General features: G+C 46.5%; 2 protein-coding genes across 16 annotated transcripts in view; both read right to left on the reverse strand.

Moving 5' to 3' along the window:
* NOXRED1 (NADP dependent oxidoreductase domain containing 1) overlaps nucleotides 1-7,981 on the reverse strand; it is a 33,011-nt gene extending 25,030 nt beyond the window's left edge. The window contains exon 1 of the mRNA XM_070065297.2: nucleotides 3,276-7,981. Within this exon, the coding sequence (XP_069921398.1) occupies nucleotides 3,276-3,430 (155 nt within the window). The 5' untranslated portion in view covers nucleotides 3,431-7,981. The remainder of the gene's footprint in view (nucleotides 1-3,275) is intronic.
* Nucleotides 7,982-9,167: 1,186 nt separating this feature from the next.
* Nucleotides 9,168-19,034, reverse strand: part of VIPAS39 (VPS33B interacting protein, apical-basolateral polarity regulator, spe-39 homolog) — a 57,266-nt gene continuing 47,399 nt past the window's right edge. For 4 of the 15 annotated variants that reach the window (XM_089322432.1, XM_002719626.6, XM_008271985.5 and 1 more), the window contains 8 exons: nucleotides 18,845-18,920; nucleotides 17,831-17,965; nucleotides 16,517-16,558; nucleotides 16,095-16,184; nucleotides 13,234-13,320; nucleotides 12,597-12,686; nucleotides 11,748-11,852; nucleotides 9,168-10,141 (listed from right to left, as the gene is read on the reverse strand). In XM_089322432.1, coding sequence (XP_089178558.1) covers nucleotides 10,121-10,141; nucleotides 11,748-11,852; nucleotides 12,597-12,686; nucleotides 13,234-13,320; nucleotides 16,095-16,184; nucleotides 16,517-16,558; nucleotides 17,831-17,965; nucleotides 18,845-18,920 — 646 coding nt within the window. In that variant the 3' untranslated portion in view covers nucleotides 9,168-10,120. Of the gene's footprint in view, nucleotides 10,142-11,627; nucleotides 11,853-12,596; nucleotides 12,687-13,233; nucleotides 13,321-16,094; nucleotides 16,185-16,516; nucleotides 16,559-17,152; nucleotides 17,328-17,830; nucleotides 17,966-17,998; nucleotides 18,460-18,844; nucleotides 18,921-19,034 lie in introns of those variants that run through there. The other 11 variants (XR_016226629.1, XR_016226631.1, XR_016226633.1 and 8 more) reach the window with 6 other exon arrangements.

Below are 19,034 nucleotides of genomic sequence, written 5' to 3' on the forward strand. Positions count from 1 at the left end.
TTTCTTCCCTTTATTCTTTTTTTCCTTTTGTTCTTCTGACGTGATCATTTCAGGTAACCCGTCTTTGAGTTCTCTGTTTGTTCTGCGTCATCAAGCCTGATGTGGAACTCTGGTGAATCTGTTCTATTCAGTTGTTGTGTTGTTTGGCTCCAGAGTTTCTTTGGCCCCCTTCTCTCTTTTTTTAAATTGTTTCTATTTGTTAATATTCTCATTTCTTTATATACCATTTTCCTGATTTTATTTAGTTGTTTATCTATGTTCTCTTGCAGCTCATTGATCTTGTTACAGATTATCTTGATTTCTTTTTTTATTTGAAAGGCAGTTAAAGACAGTGAGCAAGAGAGAGACAGAGAGAGATCTTCCATCTGCTGTGTCACTGCACAAAAGCCCCCATAGCCAGGGCCAATCCCACCTGAAGCCAGGAGCTGGGAACCAGGAACCAGGAACTCCATCTGGGTCTTCTAGGTAGATGGTAGGGACCCAAGTACTTGAGCCATTTGAGGGTGATCATTAGCAGGAAGTTGGATCAGCAGAGGTGTGACCTGTGCTCTGACTTGGGATGGTGGCATCCCAAGCAGCAATTTAAATACTGCGTCACAACACCCACCTCATGTTTTCGAGTTATGTGCTATGATCTGCTTTTGGAGGACTGGTTTCTGGAGGCCACATTTGTTCCTTTGAATGGGCTTCATGCTTCTTGATATGCTTTATGTTTGCTGTTGTGAGTCTGGGCATTTGGAAAAATAGCCATGTCTCCCAATCTTCACAGGCTGACTTCATACAGGGAAAGATCTTCACCAATCAGCCTAGCTAGAGATTCTGGTTTCAAACCTTTTCAGGGTATGTATCTTCCCTGGACTTGTACTCATGATTTCCAGTTAGAGATGCTTGCCTGTTCCTTTTGTAAGAAGTCATAACCTCCTGCTCTCTCTGGTGTCTACTGGAAGTACTTTAGGTTGTCTGTGCTGCAACACACCACTGAGCTCTCCTTTGCTTTCATCCAAAGTATGTTGGTTTCCCATCAGGCAATCCCTCTGAGGGCTCTGCAAAAGTAGGACAGTAGGCAAACATTCCACTTTTATCCAAGGGAGAAGCTGAAAATTGTGTGTTTTTTCCTGATCACATTGAGCTGTGCTAACCTGGGGAAAGGGCTACCCCAGGTGAGTACAATAGCTTTTCTTAGCCTTTTCAATACAGCTTTTCTTGACTTTACACTTGAGGTACTGAACTTTTGGCTTCTGGAGTTTCCATAAAGGCTTTTCAGGCATATAATGTTGATTTTTTTTTTTAATTTTCACTTTTTTAAAAGATTTAAAAAGCAGACAGACAGATGGAGATCTTCGATCCACTGGTTCACTCCCCAAATACCTACAATAGTTAAGGCTGGGTAGGATGAAGCCAGGAGCCTAGAATTCTATCCCAGTGGGTGTCAGGGCCCTAAGTGAGCCATCCTCTGCTGCTTCCTATGTACACTGGCAGGAAGCTGAATGGAAAGCTGAGCAGCTGGAACTTGAACCAGGGAGCAGCTGGAACTTGAACCAGGCACTGCAATATGGGATACAGGCATTCCAAGCAGCAACTTAACTGCTGTACCACCTCCCAACCTCCATATGTTGTTGTTAAGTCAGTGTCTCTGTGGGTTTATTATAAAGTCTGGGGAGTCCCATCCTTCCATCTTGGTGACATCTCAGACACCTGTCAACTTTTACTGCTATTAGGACAAGTGCAAATCTCCCTCCTACTCTTTCTAATTTGCTATTTCAATTCTGCACAGACCTGGGACACTGGCTAATTCAGCTTTTTAAGAAAGTATGATATATAGGGCCAGTGCTGTGGCACAGTGGGCTAAGCCTCTGCCTGTGCTGGAATCTCATATGAATGCCAGTTCGTGTACTGGCTGCTCCTCTTCCAATCCAGCTCTCTGCTATGTCCTAGGAAAGCAACAGAATATAGCCCAAGTACTTGGGCCCCTGCTCCCATGTGGGAGACCTGGAAAGGGCTCCGGGCTCCTGGCTTTGGACCAGCTCAGCTCTGGCCATTGCGGCCATCTGGGGACTGAACCAGTGGATAGAAGACCTTTCTCTCTGTCTCTCCCTCTGTCTGTAACTCTACCTCTCAAATAAATTAATTTTTTTTTTTAAAAAAAAGGAAGTATAATGTATAAAAGAAAATAGTTTACAAAAGCAAACACTCGAGAAATGGAGGATGAAAGATTTGGGGCCATTTTCTCAGAGGTTCACTTATTATTGGTCCTGGATGTGTTTCCTTGGCCCAAGTTTAACCAAGTCTGACTTCCAACTACGTAAAGTGTTACTTTATTGCTGCAAAACCTTATTTGTGTTCTCTATTTCTGTAAAAAAACAAACAAAACAACAACAACAACAAAAAACTAATACCTTACAGGCTTTAAAGCCCTAGACTTTTCATATAAGCACCACAAGCCACATTCTGTTGAAGACTTCTCGTTGAAAGGACACTTTTCTCTTAGTGCCTGATCCCTCCAAGTATAAAATGCCTCCTAGAAGTTTCATCTGTTGGTTTCTCATCAGCCATCTTGCTTACAACCAATAGATTCTTGCATCCTTATCAGTAAACCAGTCAACAAACTCACAAAGCAGTCTGCCTCCTTGGATATACATTGTATCTCTATATATGTTTAATTCAGATCTGGTCCAGGAGTTAATCTAATTTCAGAGGGGCGGGTGGGGGGAAGCCTTAAAAGTAGAGTGCGGAGATGACTTATGCTCCAGGAGAGGCCTGAGGTTAACAGAATCCAGGAACCTAATTCCAGGTAAGCAGCTCCCACACAAACCTTCTACTTCAGTTTCTAAAGCCACATCACAGAAAGGTTTCAAAAACCAGGGCTGAAATGAGTTTCTCTCCAAATCAAGATTTCTGGTTTCAAGCAAATCATCAGGCTATAGGGAAGGCAGAATACCAGGCAGCTTCCCTGTGATGAAACATCTCACTGTTACACCAGCTTCAAAAGAAAGAATTGATCCACTTCGCAGCCAATAGGTAAGGAATGGCTAGTCATCAGCAGCCATAGGTGACAAGTTCCTGGTCCCAATGAATGAATGAATGAATGAATAATTACTAATCAATCTACCCACTGAAAGGAGTTGCTTCTAATCCACACAGGAACCTGAGTTGGATTTTCCTGGTCCTTTTAGACCAGAAATGACGGCCAAGTTTATCTGTATAAGAAAGTATTAAGTCATTTGAATTCTCAGCAGTGAGATCATTATCTTCCTGAACTCGCACACCTATCTTACCTCAACGTATGGACTAGTTTGCAGAAGAAGATTGCATGGGCACAGGCTTCGACTGTCAGTCCCCGAGAACGGCCCTGCAAATACAGCCAGGATCGATCTTCCTCTGTAACCCCAGACTCAAACTGCAGGGACTCAAGGTCCTCTAGCATGTCCATTTCCAAGCCACCACCTCCTGCAGGGACAGACACCAATCAATCTGGCTCACTGTCTTGGAAAAGGAGGGGTCTAAGAAGGGGGGGGGGGTGTACTTCAGAGAGGGCATGTGCAGCCAGGTTACAAGTAGGCATGATGGCGGCCTTCAGCACCTCTCCTTCCACATTTTGAATTTGTGGTTCACATCACTGTTTCCTGGATCCATGAAAAAATCTGAACAGAAACCCAAAGTGATGTTTCTCCTCACAGGCTACAGGCACTTCTTTCAGCAGATGGATTCACATTAGCAATGGGATTCACAGGTATTTTTGGGCCAGAGCCTTCTCCCTTCCATTCCCTTTAGGTTTTTAAAATAGGAATGACCACATTTCAAATAAATTCTTCCCTTACGCTATACTCTGTGTTTTCCACAGGGCAGAGAAGGGCACAGATTACCACTGGTCCCTTGCCTAAAGCAGGGACATCTATATTTTAGAAAATAAACACGAGCTGCATAAATAATCTACATCCCATCTCTCACCCCAAACTGGGACGACGGACTCTCCTCAGTACTTCCGGTCCTGACAGGTAAGAAGTACATTTCTAAGGAGAATTACCCAAGAGAGCTGTCATTATGACTCCTTAGCTACCAGATTACTACAGTCTCTGAATCTTAAAGGGCCGCTCCACCTACAGGCTTTCCTGACCTGAACATGAGGGCACACGTTCCTTTTACTACTTCTCGGGTTACTACACCAGGGCAGTATGGGACCCTCTTTTTCCCAACAAAAGATTCAGGATCACTAAGCTTTTTTTTTTTTTTAAACAAGTAGAATTTCATACAGATTTAAGCACTACTGAGTTAATTTTTCTAACTCCTTCTTTGTGGTCAGCAATCAGTGATTTATTTTCTAGCAATGGTGAAACTGGGATCAGAATTCAAATAGACTCATCTTGTTAATTCTCTTGTTAAAATTTTTTTTTCTTAGGCTGGCGCCGCGGCTCACTAGGCTAATCCTCCGCCTTGCGGCGCTGGCACACCGGGTTCTAGTCCCGGTCGGGGCGCCAGATTCTGTCCTGGTAGCTCCTCTTCCAGGCCAGCTCTCTGCTGTGGCCCGGGATGCAGTGGAGGATGGCCCAAGTGCTTGGGCCCTGCACCCCATGGGAGACCAGGATAAGTACCTGGCTCTTGCCTTCAGATCAGCGCGACAGCCATTGGAGGGTGAACCAATGGCAAAAAGGAAGACCTTTCTCTCTGTCTCTCTCTCTCACTGTCCACTCTGCCTGTCAAAAAAAAAAAATTTTTTTTCTTAAATGTTGAGGGAAAATTCACGTAATAAAAAAAAAAAATAACCATCTTATTTATTTGACAAGAAGAGTGACATAGAAACAGGGAGAGACATATGCCGGTTTACTACCCAAATGCCTCCAATAGCTAGGGTTAGGCCAGGCCAAAGCCAGGAGCCAGGAGCTCCATCCAGATCTCCCACGTGGGTGGCAGAGGTCCAAGTACATGGGCCATCATCCACTGCCTCCCAAGCACATTAGCAGGAAGTTAGATCAAAAGCACAGAACAGCTGGGATTTGAACCAGGCAGTTTCACATGGGAAAGCAGCTATCTTTCGCAACGCTTAATCAGCTGCATTATAACACCTGTCCCCAAAATAGCTATTATTAGTTATCTTACTTAGTTTCTTTTAAAGATTATTTATTTATGTGAAAGGCAGTGGGAGGGTGGGGGAGAAAGATCCTACATCTGCTGTTTGACTCCCCAAATGGCCACAACAGGGCTGGGCCAAGCTAATGCCAGGAGCCAGGAACTCCACCCTGACCTCCCACATGGGGTCCAACTACCTGAGCTGTCATTTGCTACCTTCCCAGGTGCATTAGCCGGAAGCTGGATTGGAAGCAAAGTGGTCTGGACTTGAGCTGGCATTTCGACATGGGACACCAGCATCACAAGCAGTGCTTAACCCACTATGCCACAATGCTGGCCCCCCAAAATCAGTCATTTTAAAGTGAACAGTTCAGTTACACATTCAGAATGTTGTGCAACCACTACCTTTATCTAGTCCTAAAGCATCTTCACACCTCTCAAAAGAAAACCCCATACTTAGTTGGCAGTTACTCCCCACCCTTGCTCACTTCCAGCCCCTGAAACAACAATCTTCCATTCATGGATTTACTTAGTCCAGATAATTTCATAGAAATGGAATCATACAGGGGCCAACATTGCGACACAGTGGCTTAGGCTGCCACCTATGATCCCAGGATCCCATATCAGAGTGCAGGTTCAAGTTCCAGCTGTTCCTTTTTTTTTTTTTTTTTAATATTTATATATTTGTTTGAAAGTTACAGAGAGAAGAAAGAGCGCTTCCATCCACTGGTTCACTCCTCAGATAGCTGCAATAGCCATCGCAGGGCTGATCCGAAGCCAGGAGCTTCCTTGGAGTCTCCCACAAGGAAGCAGGGAACCAAGTATTTGGGCTATCTTCCACTACCTTCCCAGGCACATTAGCAAGGAGCTGGATTGTAAGTGGAGCAGCTGGGACTCGAACCAGCACCCATATGGGATGCTGGCACTGTGGGCAGTGGCTTTACCTGCTATGCCACAACGCTTGCCCCACTGTTCCACTTCTGATTCAGCTCCTTGCTAATGTCCCTGGAAAATCAGCAGAGAATGGTTCAAGTACTTGGGCTCTTGCTACTCATGTAGGGACCTGGATAGGGTTCCTGGTCCTTCGCGTCAGCCTGGTCCAGGCCTGACTGTTGCAGACATTTGGGAAGTGAACCAGTGGATAGTAGATCTCTCTCTCTCTCTTTTTCTGTCATTCTCTTTACGCCTTTATTTAGGGAAATAAATAGAATCATACAGTACTGACATGTGATTTGTCTGGCTTCTCAAGGCCCTGAATAGGAAGGTGTACATCACACTCTCAGTCCTTTAGAAGAAAAGTCTCCAGCACTTGAAGTGTAAGAAACACCTGCCCATACCAAAACAGTGGGGTAGTCACCCTCAGGTTGTGCTGCTTCCTGCTCCAAAGGGAAGAGGAACTAAACACCTCCCAGACCAGCATGACCCGTGCAGCATGCAGTTAACTGTACAGATGTGAATTCTAGGCCCATCCTTTTCTTATGCATTCCCCAAAGTGGGGGTTCAGTTGTACATTTATAACATGTCCACCTAGCTAGGCTGAATTACATTTTCCAGAATTCCTCTCTTTGTACATTTCTGGTTTAGGATGGCTACAAGAGAGATATGGGAAGACCTGGCGGGTAGAAATGAAACAGCAACCACTCTCCGTTCGAGCTCACAGGCACTGCTGTAGTGAACACAAGCTGTTGCTTGTCTGCTGGCCCCCATGTAAGTGTGAAACACCAGGTGAGCTGTAACTGCTACACATTCCTGCAGACCCTCCTTCAGCTGCTTACTCGTGGGCCAGGGGTTTTTCAGGTCCATGACCAAGGCCACCAGCTTCTCCTTCAGGACACTCACTTCATCAAAGTTGGAGGCCGTTCTCCTGGGTTCTACCCACCCCCACTTTCTATGTGTCTTCCCATCCCCACTGCTTGCCCTATGGATTTCAAGTTCTACCACCAGACACGGAGACAACTACCTTACATAGACTGCAATACCTGAGCAAGGTCAAATCCCTGCAGTAAACCACAGAGACAGACTGGATTAGATAAGGCATTCACTCTCCTAGTGGTTCCGCATCAGTGAATGTACCCGGATATATTAGCTCGTGAAGCTAGCACTCTATGTCTTGGGGCGAACCAATCAATGCAATCTAGCAAATTCAATTACTTCTTCAACAGCATGATCAGGAAAGCAACTAAACATAAAGCTACCTGGACTTAAAAAGGAGACTGCAACATGGAAGAGCAAAGGCTGCAGTCTGCGGACTAGCGCTGTGATGCAGTGAGTGAAGCTGCTGCCTGCAATGCCAGCATCCCCAATGAGCACTGGTTTGAATCCTGGCAGTAGAAAATGGCACAAGTGCTTGAGCCCCTGCCACCCACGAGGGAGACTTGGATGGAGTACCAGGCTCCTGGCTTTGGGTTGGCCCAGCTCTAGCCATCTGGGGAGAAAACAAGAAGATGAAGATCTGCCTCTAACTCTGCCTTTCAAATAAATAAGTCTTTAAAATACACACACACACACACACACACACACACACGAGATGGAGTCTGGAGGTGCACACTGTGGCACAGTGGGCTAGGTCACCACTAGGGATACCCACTTAGTATATCAGAATACCTGGTTCGGCCGGCACCGCGGCTCACTAGGCTAATCCTCCGCCTTGCAGCACCGGCACACCGGGTTCTAGTCCCGGTTGCCTCTCTTCCAGGCCAGCTCTCTGCTGAGGCCCGGGAGTGCAGTGGAGGATGGCCCAAGTGCTTGGGCCCTGCACCCCATGGGAGACCAGGAGAAGCACCTGGCTCCTGCCTTCGGATCAGCGCGGTGCGCTGGCCGCAGCGGCCATTGGAGGGTGAACCAACGGCAAAAGGAAGACCTTTCTCTCTCTCACTGTCCACTCTGCCTGTCAGAAAAAAAAAAAAAAAAAAAAAAAAAAAGAATACCTGGTTAACGTCCTGGTACTCTGCTTCTGATTGAGCTTCCTGCTAGTGTGCTTGGGAGGCAGCAGATTATGGCTCAACCATCTGCATCCCCGCCACCCATCCTGGAGATCCAGATGGAGTTCCTGGACCAGCCTTGGCTGTCTTGGGCATTTGGGGCATGAATAAGCATACGGGAGATCTTTCTCTCCTTCCTATTCTCTGTCACTCTGCCTTTCAAATAAATCTTTAAAAAAGACAGAGTCTGTCTTTTTGAAGAAGGGTTTCTCAAAACTGGCATTTCCACTCTGGGCAGGATAATTCTTTGTTGTGAGGGGCTGTCCCATGTATTATAGGATGTTTAGCAATATTTCATGCCTTTACCCATGAGATGCCAGTAGCAGCCCCCAGCGTGGCAACAAGAAATATCTTCTAGGAGCCACTGTTGTGGCACAGTGGGTAAAGCTGCTGCCTGTGACGCTGGCATCCCATATGGGTACCAGTTCATGTCCTGGCTGCTCTACTTCTGATTCAGCTCCCTGCTAATGTGCCTGGGAAAGCAGTGGAAAATGGCCCAAGTGCTTGGGCCCTGAACCCATGTGGGAGACCTGGAAGAAGCTCCTGGCTCCTGGGTTTTATCTGCCCCAGTCCTAGGAGTTCCAGCCATTTTGGAGTCAACCAGCAGATGAAAGATCTCTCTCTATGTCTCTTCCTCCCCTTCTCTCTCTCTCTCTGTAACTGTGCCTTTCAAATAAATAAAAAGAAATCTTAAAAAAAAAAAAATCCTATCTTCCGACACTGCTAAATGCCTCCCGAGGGGGCAGGGTGTGGCCAGCTGAGACACCACAGTGACGCAGGCTGCGCCTCTGCACAAGCAGCTGCTCCGCTCTTGCTCTGCTCACAGGTGCAGTCCTGAGCTCGGACACCGCCACGCCCTCACTTTGCACGTAACGGGTCTAGAGAAAGGAGCTCACCCGGCACCACACAGCTAGTTAGTGAGAGCACTGGGAAAAGGAAGGTCTTTTCTCTCCCAGTTTGGTGCTGTCTGTTAACTACACAGTCCTGTTTAGCCAGAAGCACAAGGACTCCGTAACCTGACATGTGTGGACAGACTGCACTGAGGCAGACCTGTAAGAGTCCAAGACCCGGAGCAGTAATCTCCTCATTCTGCACAGAACAACGGGGAAGGGAAGAGGAGGCTCCAAGGAAGAAACAGCTTTATTAGGAGTCCAGGCACAGCAGGAAAACCCAGGTCAGTCACCCAGAAGGAGTCTAATATTGGTTACAGGGCAGAATCAGCATTACAGAATTCTCTCTCCACAGCCAACTGTGAAAACAAAATCTCAGTCTAAATATGCCAACAAATGCTACTGAGGTCAGTCCAGGGGAAACTTATGGCGAAATGAGAGTTCTCCCTAAAGGGAGAGTTCTTCACACTGCTGGATCTCAGTTCCGCATAAGGCCAGGGGTCCTGAATAGAAGTAGAGAAAGATAAGGGGGTATCTCATCACTCAAATAAGGTCATCTCAGTGTGCAGCTGAGAGGAACCCTAAGTTTTTGGACAGACAGACTGGGCAGCAGAAAAACACCGGCTGAAGAAACACAACCTCTGGGCAACATCTCTCATGCATGGAGGACTCCGCAGCCTGGTGAGGGGGTCTCCAGCAGGTCCTGGGCAACACTGGCCGCACTCCTGAATCCTCTTGGAAGATACAGTCATTTTGGTTCTGTTCTGACTTCACTCAGAGCAGAACTGCCCATGTCCAGCACCAAGTCCTGGGTCACAGTTGGCTGAGTGGAATGCAGTGGCCACCCTGCTGACACACGTACCTCTTAGTCTAGGAGACTTCCTTTCTGGAGCAGTCACTTTTCTCAGACCAAGAGAGATCTTAACCCAGTGTGGGCCCAATCCAGAAATCACTCCCACCTTCACATGAGCACCAGGTGGAGAGACTCTCTCATGAATCAAAGCTTGGCCCTCAGTGACAACCCTCGGACAGTCCATCTGCAGCTCTCCATGCCCAGATGTTGGTTTCCGTCCCAGGAGTAGCAGGCACGGCCTGTTGATGGGCCCAAGAGTGATGGTGCTACTCTCCCACTTCCACAGGCAGGGAAGGAAGAAGTGAGGCCAGCTTCAGGGCAGCTAATGCCACCTAATTCTTCCATCGAATTTGCTGTGGAAAGATCAGACAATGAAGGTGTACGATCAGTCTCTACTCATCCCTACAGAAAGGCAGCAGGAATGCACTAAGACAAGCTCATAGCCAGGTAATGTAAGAAAGAGGGAAAGCAGGGCTGAGTGCTTAGCCTGGCAGTTGTCAGTTAAGATACCCATGTCCCGTATCAGCCAGATCTGGCTCCTGACTCCAGCTTTTGCCAGGGCAGCACTGACCCTGGAGTGAACCAGTGGATAGCAGCTTGCTCTCTCTCTCTCTCTGCCTCTCAGATAAATTTGGAGATGAAAAAAAAATGTTTTTTAGAGAAAGGAAAAGGAAGAATCTGGGAAAGTCTTGAAAATTTTCCTTTTTAAAAAAATATTTGAGAGAAAGAGGGAGGGAACAGAGGGAGGGAGAATACTCTTATCTTCTAGTTCACTCTCCAAATACCACAACAACCAGACTAGTCCAGGCCAAAGCCAGGAGCCAGGAATCCAATCCAGATCTCCTGTATGAGTGGCAGGAACCTAATTACTGGAGCCATCACATTGCCTCCCAGGGTTGCATTAGCAGTAAGCTGGAGTCAGGAGCTGGGGCCAGTTATTGAACCCAGGTACTCCAATATGGCAGAAGAGTTATCTTACTGCATGCCTTAGTGGCCACACTAAACACTTGCCCCAGTAAATTTTTTATTAATAAGAGGGAGAATTCATTTATTCAGGGATGGATTAAATACCTATTCTGTATTTTACAGAATGCTAGATGTAGGGCTTTTATCCTGGCCCTGCCCTCAGGAGCAGCATTTACTAGCTTTCGTTTTTTTTTTTTTTTTCTTTTTCTTTTACAGGCAGAGTGGACAGTGAGAGAGAGAGACAGAGAGAAAGGTCTTCCTTTGCCGTTGGTTCACCCTCCAATGGCCACTGCGGCCGGCACACCGCGCTGATCCGAAGGCAGGAGCCAGGTACTTATCCTGGTCTCCCATGGCGTGCAGGGCCCAAGCACGTGGGCCAACCTCCACTGAACTCCCGGGCCACAGCAGAGAGCTGGCCTGGAAGAGGGGCAACCGGGACAGAATCCATCGCCCCGACCGGGACTAGAACCCGGTGTGCCGGCGCCGCTAGGTGGAGGAATAGCCTAGTGAGCCGCAGTGCTGACTAGGATTTACTAGCTTTCAATGACCCCAGTGTAAGTCCCAAAATTCCTAAGAGGAAACTAAGTTCCATGTTAACAAAAAGCTCAGAAACCTCACGCAATGAGAGATCAACCAACTGTGCTCCCCAAGAAGCTAGTCTATTTCATCCGCTTCTTATTTCCACAGGTTACATGCATCCCTGGTGACAATTATATTCCAAACCCCTAACTTTTTTGTACTTAGAGCAGTTAGTGCCCCTACCAGGTAGCCTAGTTATTAGAGCATGGTAGTTAAACGTCAGCCTGCGGCTTCATCATTCTATCATCACACAGATCAGAAGTGGTTTCTGTTGCTCAAAGCAGTGCCTCTGACCTTTCGCCCTACCAGCAAGACATAGATCCACGTGGTTCAGCTAACTGCAATCCTGCCCAGGCTGCTCTGTGAACGGTCTGTCTCCTGGGACGGCTGGAGGGGTCAGCGGGAGCTGCTCACCGAGCTGCTGAGAATGGCATCAATCTTGTCCTCCTCGGCGGATCCTTTATCGACCTTACTCTTGTAGGCTACCAACTGCTGACGATCCTTCAGGTCCCGATATGTCTGTAGAGCAGAACAAAGGACAGACACAAACCCCCAGTGAGCCTTCTTTATCACTCTGTCACTATCACTTTGACCCAAAGCTCAAAATGAGGCAAGAGCCAACAGTGGGATGATACGCGTGTGTGTCTCATGTCAAGTGCACACAGAGGGGCCAGTGTAGTGACACACTGGGTTAAGCTACTACCTGCAATGCCGACATCCCATAAAAGCACTGGTTTGAGTCCCGGCTGCTCCACTTCAGATCCAGCTCCCTGCTAATGTGCCTGGGAGAGCAGCGGAGGTGAACCAAGTCTTTGGGCCCCTACCACCCATGTGGGAGACCTGGTTGAAGTTCAGGTTCCAGGCTGCAGCCTGGCCCAGCCCTGGCTATTAATGCCATTTGGGAAGTGAACCAGCAGATGTAAGATCTCTCTCTTCTCTTTCTCCCTCTCTGTAACTCTGCCTTTCAAATGAATAAATCTTTAAAAAAAAAAGTGCCCACAAAACTTCATATTAGAGCTTATAAGTGTTTGATTCACGTATATGAATTTTTGAAGTGCAACAAATTATAAAAGTACACAGAAACCAGTCAAAGGGTTGGAAAACAACACAAGAGTGCTAATCTCCAAACTACCTCTTACCAGACTATCTTGTCCACTCAGTCCAAACTCACGGAAACACCTCACAATCTAGGACAGGAGATGTTGTGACCCCTCACTCCCCACTGAGGGTGTAACTCAAGGTTCTCATTTCTCAGGGACTCACATCAATGACGACATCATGGCACTTGAATCTGGTAGCTAGATTCAACTTTGTGTCCACATCTTCCACCAGATTGATATACTCCTGTAGTATCTGTAGGAAGAGGGACTTCTGATTAATGATTCCCAGAAAGCACGGAGTCCTATAAAGTAGGGATAAAGTCCTCAAGAAGGCTAACAAGGTCAATCTGACATCTATAAAGCCCATCATTAATCACAGACTGGTTCTGCAATGGCCAATGAGGGCACCAGGCAGACCTGCATGCTGTCTCGTAGGGGGAAGAGCACATTCCGCCTTCTAGAGCTAGATACACATGCCAGCGATGGCAGGGCTCTAGCTCTGAACCACTACTGTGCCCACTGGCCTTGCAGTCCTTCCTCTGGGAGTTCTCCGTTCGTACCGTCTGGACAGCACATTACTACTCCACAGTCAATGCTCCTCAGAGCAGAAAGTCTGGATTACTCCTCAAGAGCAGAAAAATTCTCTCCCCGGCCTTTTCTATTTCAAGGCCCAGTGAAGCCCTTGCACTGCCTTTAAGGAAAAACCAGAACAGGTCAGAACCCCTATAACTGACCAGCACAAGCTAAAAGTTAGGTCCTTTGGAGTATCCTGTACCCGGCTTTCTTTTAGAACCCATTACCTGGACAGGAGCGTTGTTCTTGTGCAAAATTTCCACAACTCGATGGAAGCCAATGGGTGCTCTCTTCTTGGTATAACCCAGCCAGTTCTGAAAAAGGAAGACAGGCAGCAGGAGCTAGGTCAAACATACACAACATACTAGTCTCTGTTTTATGGTTAGAGCAGAACAATGTGGAAGAGGGGTAGAGAAATGGAAGATAATGCACAGAGAATTGATAGGAAACGAACTTCTCAGAAAAGTCAAGGAACTTGAGAGGGCAGAAAAAAATTGGAGATAAGAAATAAATTCTTAGATCTATAGGCATGAATATAGGAAAAAAGTCTATGAAATATTACTAGATGGTAATTTAGTATTTTTATATGAACTTACAAGTGTTTAAAAAAAGCTCTATCTTCACATATATGTATATATACATATTTGTATATTAATGAGGAAAGGTCTGGGAACTTATCATTCTTTTATTAATTTGAAAGGCGGAGAGTGACAGAGAGGCAGAGGCAGAGAGGGAGGGAGGGTGGGAGGGAGCGAGCGAGCAAGCGAGAGAGGTCTTCCATGTAGTGGTTTACTCCCTAATTGGCCACAATGGCTGGAACTGGGCTGATATGAAGCCAGGAGCTGGGAGCTTATTCCAGGTCTCCCACACAGGTGCAGGGGCCCAAGGACTCAGGCCATCTTCTACTGCTTTCCAAACCAGAGCAGAGAGCTGGATTGGAAGTGGAGCAGCTGTGACTTGAACCAGTGCCCACATGGAATGCTGGCACCCACTATGCCACAGCACTGGCCCCTCTAACTTTTTTTTTTTTCCTTGAGGAAGGAGTAGACAAGAGCAGGCAGACAATGAAAGAGGAAAATCAATCTTTATATACATATTATATTTGATTTTGATAAAGGTAAGTGTGCTTTGGCTGCTTTGGCAGTTGATATAACTAATTAAATAATTAACAATGGAGAAAGAAAATTCTAAAAGCCATAATGGAAAAATAGCTATTTAAAATGTAAGCCAATTTGTCTGGAACCATAAGAGACCTTGAATAGCCAAAATAATAGTGAGGAGGAAAAACAAAGCTACAACAATGCAAACAGTATATTGAGACCAGAGTTGTGGCACTGTGCATTAGGCTGCTGCCTGCAAGACCTGCATTCCATGTGGCCACCAGTTTGAGTCCCAACTGCTCCACTTCTGATCCAGTTTCCTGTTAATGTGCCTGGGAAATAACTCTTTCAAAAAAAAAAAAAAGAAAGAAAGAAAAGAAAAGTATGCTGCTAGCATAAAAGCAAACACAGAGACCAATAAAATAGAATACAGAGCCCAAAAATCAACAAATTTTTTTTTCTTTATTTAAATATTTATTTGGGGGCTGGTGCAGTGGAGCAGCGGGTTAAAGCCCTGGCCTGAAGCACCGGCATCCCATATGGGTGCCGGTTCTAGTTCTGGCTACTCCTCTTCCAATCCAGCTCTCTGCTATGGCCTGGGAAAGCAGTGGATGATGGCTCAAGTCCTTGGGCCCTGGCACCAACGTGGGAGACCCGGAAGAAGCTCCTGGCTCCTGGCTTCAGATTGGCGCAGCTCCGGCCATCGTGGCCATCTGAGGAAGTGAACCATCGGATGGAAGACCTCTCTCTCTGTCTCTACCTCTCTCTGTAACTCTGCCTTTCACAGAAATAGAATAAATCTTAAAAAAAAAAAAAAAAGATTTATTTGAAAGGCAGGGAGACAGAGAGAGCTAGAAAGAGAGATCTTGTATCTACTGGTTCACTGTACTATTCACTGTATTATTTCAAATAAATAAAAATAAATCTTTAAAAACAATGAGTTAGGCCGGTGCCACGGCTCAATAGGCTAATCCTCCGCCTGCGGTGCCAGCACACCGGGTTCTAGTCCCGTTCGGGGCGCCAGATTCTGTTCCGGCTGCCCCTCTTCCAGGCCAGCTCTCTGCTGTGGCCAGGGAGTGCAGTGGAGGATGGCCCAAGTGCTTGGGCCCTGCACCCCATGGGAGACCAGGAGAAGCACCTGGCTCCTGGCTTCAGATCAGCGCGGTGTGCCGGCTGCAGCGGCCACTGGAGGGTGAACCAACGGTAAAGGAAGACCTTTCTCTCTGTCTCTCTCACTGTCCACTCTGCCTGTCAAAAACAAAACAAAACAATGAGTTAGACAGGTGCTGTTGCTCAGCAGCTTCAGCTGAGCTAGGAAGGAGCTGCTGGTTGAATTCCAGCTCTGCTTCCCATCCACGTTCATGCTAATGCGCCTGGGAAGGCAGCAGATAATGGCCCAAGGGCTTGGACGCCTGCACCCATGTCTGCCCTTGCTGTTATAGGTATTTAGGGAGTGAACTAGCTGATGGAAGATCTCTGTTTCTCCCTCACTCTCTGGCGCTCTACCTTCAAATAATAAATCTTAAAGTGAAAAGAAGATGATGGCATCCCACAATAAAGTGCCTGGGTTTGATTCTAGGATGTGGCTCCTGAGTGCAGCTTCCTACTAATGCATATTCAGAGAGGCAGTAGTTATGGCCAAGTGATTGGATCCCTGCCACCCACACTGTGCCTATGAAGGAGATAAACAGTTAAATATTTAAAAGAGAATTATTCTGGCATCTGAAATTTTCTTTAAAATGGCTCAGAAAAAAATGTATGTGTATAGCAAAAGAGAAAGCTAATACAGCACAAATGTTAATAAATTAGTGAAGTGGGTAAAGACTAAGAGTGTTTATTACAATATTCTTTCAACGTTTAAGTTTGAAAGTTTGGAAAATAAGAAGTGGAAGGAAACGTGGAGACGAGTAAGTAGCACTTATAGTGTGGTCTGAGGACCCGTTCGTCTCCCAAGGTTTCAACAGCACCAGCAGTTCCAGCACACCCACCTTTGTGGTGAAGAGGGCGTCTACATCATGCCAGGCTCGGAGCTTGGCACGAGCAGCCAGAGCTGTCAGGACATACTGTTTGTCTGGGATCTAGAGGGCAGAGATCAAGAGAAATTAAAAGGAATTAGAAATGTGTAAAGGTGCTTGAGAAATTTTAAAGACAGGCATAAATATTCCCTGGTATTGATTCTGCCCCTTAAAGTCAAGAAATTTCTCAGTCATCAATAATCCCTAATTCCAAGTCCAGCACTGCTACAGACCATTCACTTACTGTCTTCTCTCACTTCTCACAAACTCATTCCTTTCTATTTATAACCTTGACTATCAAAGGATTTACTGTTACAGAGTGACAAAGCACATTTACTCCATACTTTTATAAAATACTGACCAATTTATAAAACACTGACCAGTTTAATATCTACCTTAAATGTCTTCTTTAGGTTGATGGGACTGCTGAATGTGCCCTGGAATGCAAGTGAAAAAGGAACGTTAGTGATGCTGACTTTCCCACCTCCCACCCAATCCCACACATTTCTTTTCCATGACATAGACTTTTACCTGTCACTCTGTAACCATTTGAACCCAGAAATTAAGAGAAAATCTCCATAGATCTAATCAGGTATCACTACGGTCTAGTTTACTCAGAACTGGATTCATAAATATGGTATGTTTCCAATTTTCTGCTAATCCCAATAAGGGGAAATCACTACCTGTGATGCTTAAATCCAAACGTCTTTAAAAAAAAAAAAACAGATTTGTTTTGAATGTATCCACAGGGGCTGACACTGTGTCATAGAGGGCTGTGCCTGTGCAGTGCTGGCATCCCATATGAGTGTCCCTTGGTATGGAGAATAAGATTTTTGCCAATGCACTCCTAGTGAAGATAATTTCTTCCCAGAACACCGAGTGTGACTGCAGGGACGGATTAAGGATAGTTTATGACCTGCTAAGCAGAGGAGCACTGAGCCCTTGAGGGAACGTTGGCTTCACCACGACACGCAGCTGCTTTCCCAGACATGCTTATCTAGTATGTCTTTCTAAATAAGCTTCAGAAAAACCTTAGAGTTATATGGAGATGTGCATGCACTGTTGTAATCCTTATCAATACAGAAAAGATGCTGAGTTGGCCTGGCGGCACTTTGCCGAAGAGTTCCCATGTCCTGTCTCTCCTCTCGCTCCAACAGGTTGGAGTCCCGGCTGCTCCACTTCCGATCCAGCTCCCTGCTGATGCACCTGGGAAGGCAATGGAGGTCGGCCCAAGTGTATGGGACCCTTTACCCACGTAGGAGACCCTGGCTCCACGTAGAAGAAGCTCCTGGCTCCTGCCTGACCTGGCCTTGGCCATTGTGGCCATTTGGGGAGTGAACCAATGGATAGAGGATTTCTCTCTCTCTCTCTAATTAAAAAAAAAAAAAGCATCCACAGCTACCTGACACCACTGCTGCTCTTTTCTATGCCACGCCAATCCATCTGAAATCAGGGACTTTTAAACAAAGACTGCTACCAGGACCAGAGATAAAATGTGTTATACCAGCATGTCAACTCACTTGAACCCACGCAAACTCTTACAACTTATTTTTCCTCTTGGCTCCCGGCTGCTGAGGGCCAGAAAAGCTAGGTGGATTTCTGAGAACTATATATATCCACTGTTATTACAGTAAACCAAAATACTGGATTTGAACTCGGTTCTGTACAGTGAGCGTTTGCATGGTCTTCCCTGCATCCTGTGCCTGTACCTCCGCCTCCGTGTAGTGATAGAAGCAGGAGTAGAAGAGCGTCGTCACCAGCGGCATGTTGAGGATGGAAGCCTTGCGGGGGTGCTTTCGGAAGATTTCAGTCTGTCCTGCTGATTCTAGATGTCGGTCATTTGCCTATGGTGGAGTGAGCCAAGAGAAAAAAAATATCCACAGAGGAGAGGCCAGAGAAAAACCTTTTATACTACAGCAGTTATGTTTCCTACTCCAGGCATGAAGCAAAAGAGAAAGGAATGAAATGACCTAGGCTGCCCAAGGGGAGTTTAAAATCCATAAAATGAGGCCGGCGCCGCGGCTCACTAGGCTAATCCTCCGCCTAGCGGTGCCGGCACACCGGGTTCTAGTCCCGGTAGGGGCTCCGGATTCTGTCCCGGTTGCCCCTCTTCCAGGCCAGCTCTCTGCTGTGGCCCGGGAGTGCAGTGGAGGATGGCCCAGGTGCTTGGGCCCTGCCCCCCATGGGAGACCAGGAAAAGTACCTGGCTCCTGGCTCCTGCCATCGGATCAGCGCGGTGCGCCGGCCGCAGCGCGCCAACCGCGGCGGCTACTGGAGGGTGAACCAACGGCAAAGGAAGACCTTTCTCTCTGTCTCTCTCTCTCACTGTCCACTCTGCCTGTCAAAAAAAAAAAATAAAAAATAAAAAAAAAAATAAAAAAAATCCAAATGCTGGCATTGTCCAGAAAAATTAAAAAAAAAAAAAAAATCCATAAAATGGTCATGGATCCAAGTTGACCAGAGAAGTGATGATGATACAGGAATTTGGGAGGAAGAGGAAATACTCCCAAGTTAACAGCAGGTAAGAAGGAAAAGGACACCTAGGACCAATGGAGGAAGGGGGCTATTGTTGTAGAGAAAGAAAACGAAAGGTTTTAGAGACTGTAACAACAATGACATATATGTGTGGAACACAGATGTCTCTCAGAGGCTGAGCCCTGAGCCCTGAGCCCTGAGCCCCGAGCCCCGACACTGAAGCAGAAAACAGGGGTGAAGAGTCTAACCTCAATGATGATCTGACGTTCCAGGAGTGTGTAATGGTCTTGAATGTGTGCAGAATCTTCTGCTGAAAATGGCAAACTGGTAGAGGGTCAGCAGGTTAGTACCTCTTTTTCAATTCAAAGAGGAAACACATCTAATTAAACTAAATCACCACCATAAGCATAAGAAGTTCTCAGTGCTATGAAAGTCTAA

Source organism: Oryctolagus cuniculus, chromosome 20 (assembly GCF_051225735.1).
Source record: "Oryctolagus cuniculus isolate XC-2025 breed Fujian yellow rabbit chromosome 20, ASM5122573v1, whole genome shotgun sequence".
Classification (NCBI taxonomy): domain Eukaryota; kingdom Metazoa; phylum Chordata; class Mammalia; order Lagomorpha; family Leporidae; genus Oryctolagus; species Oryctolagus cuniculus.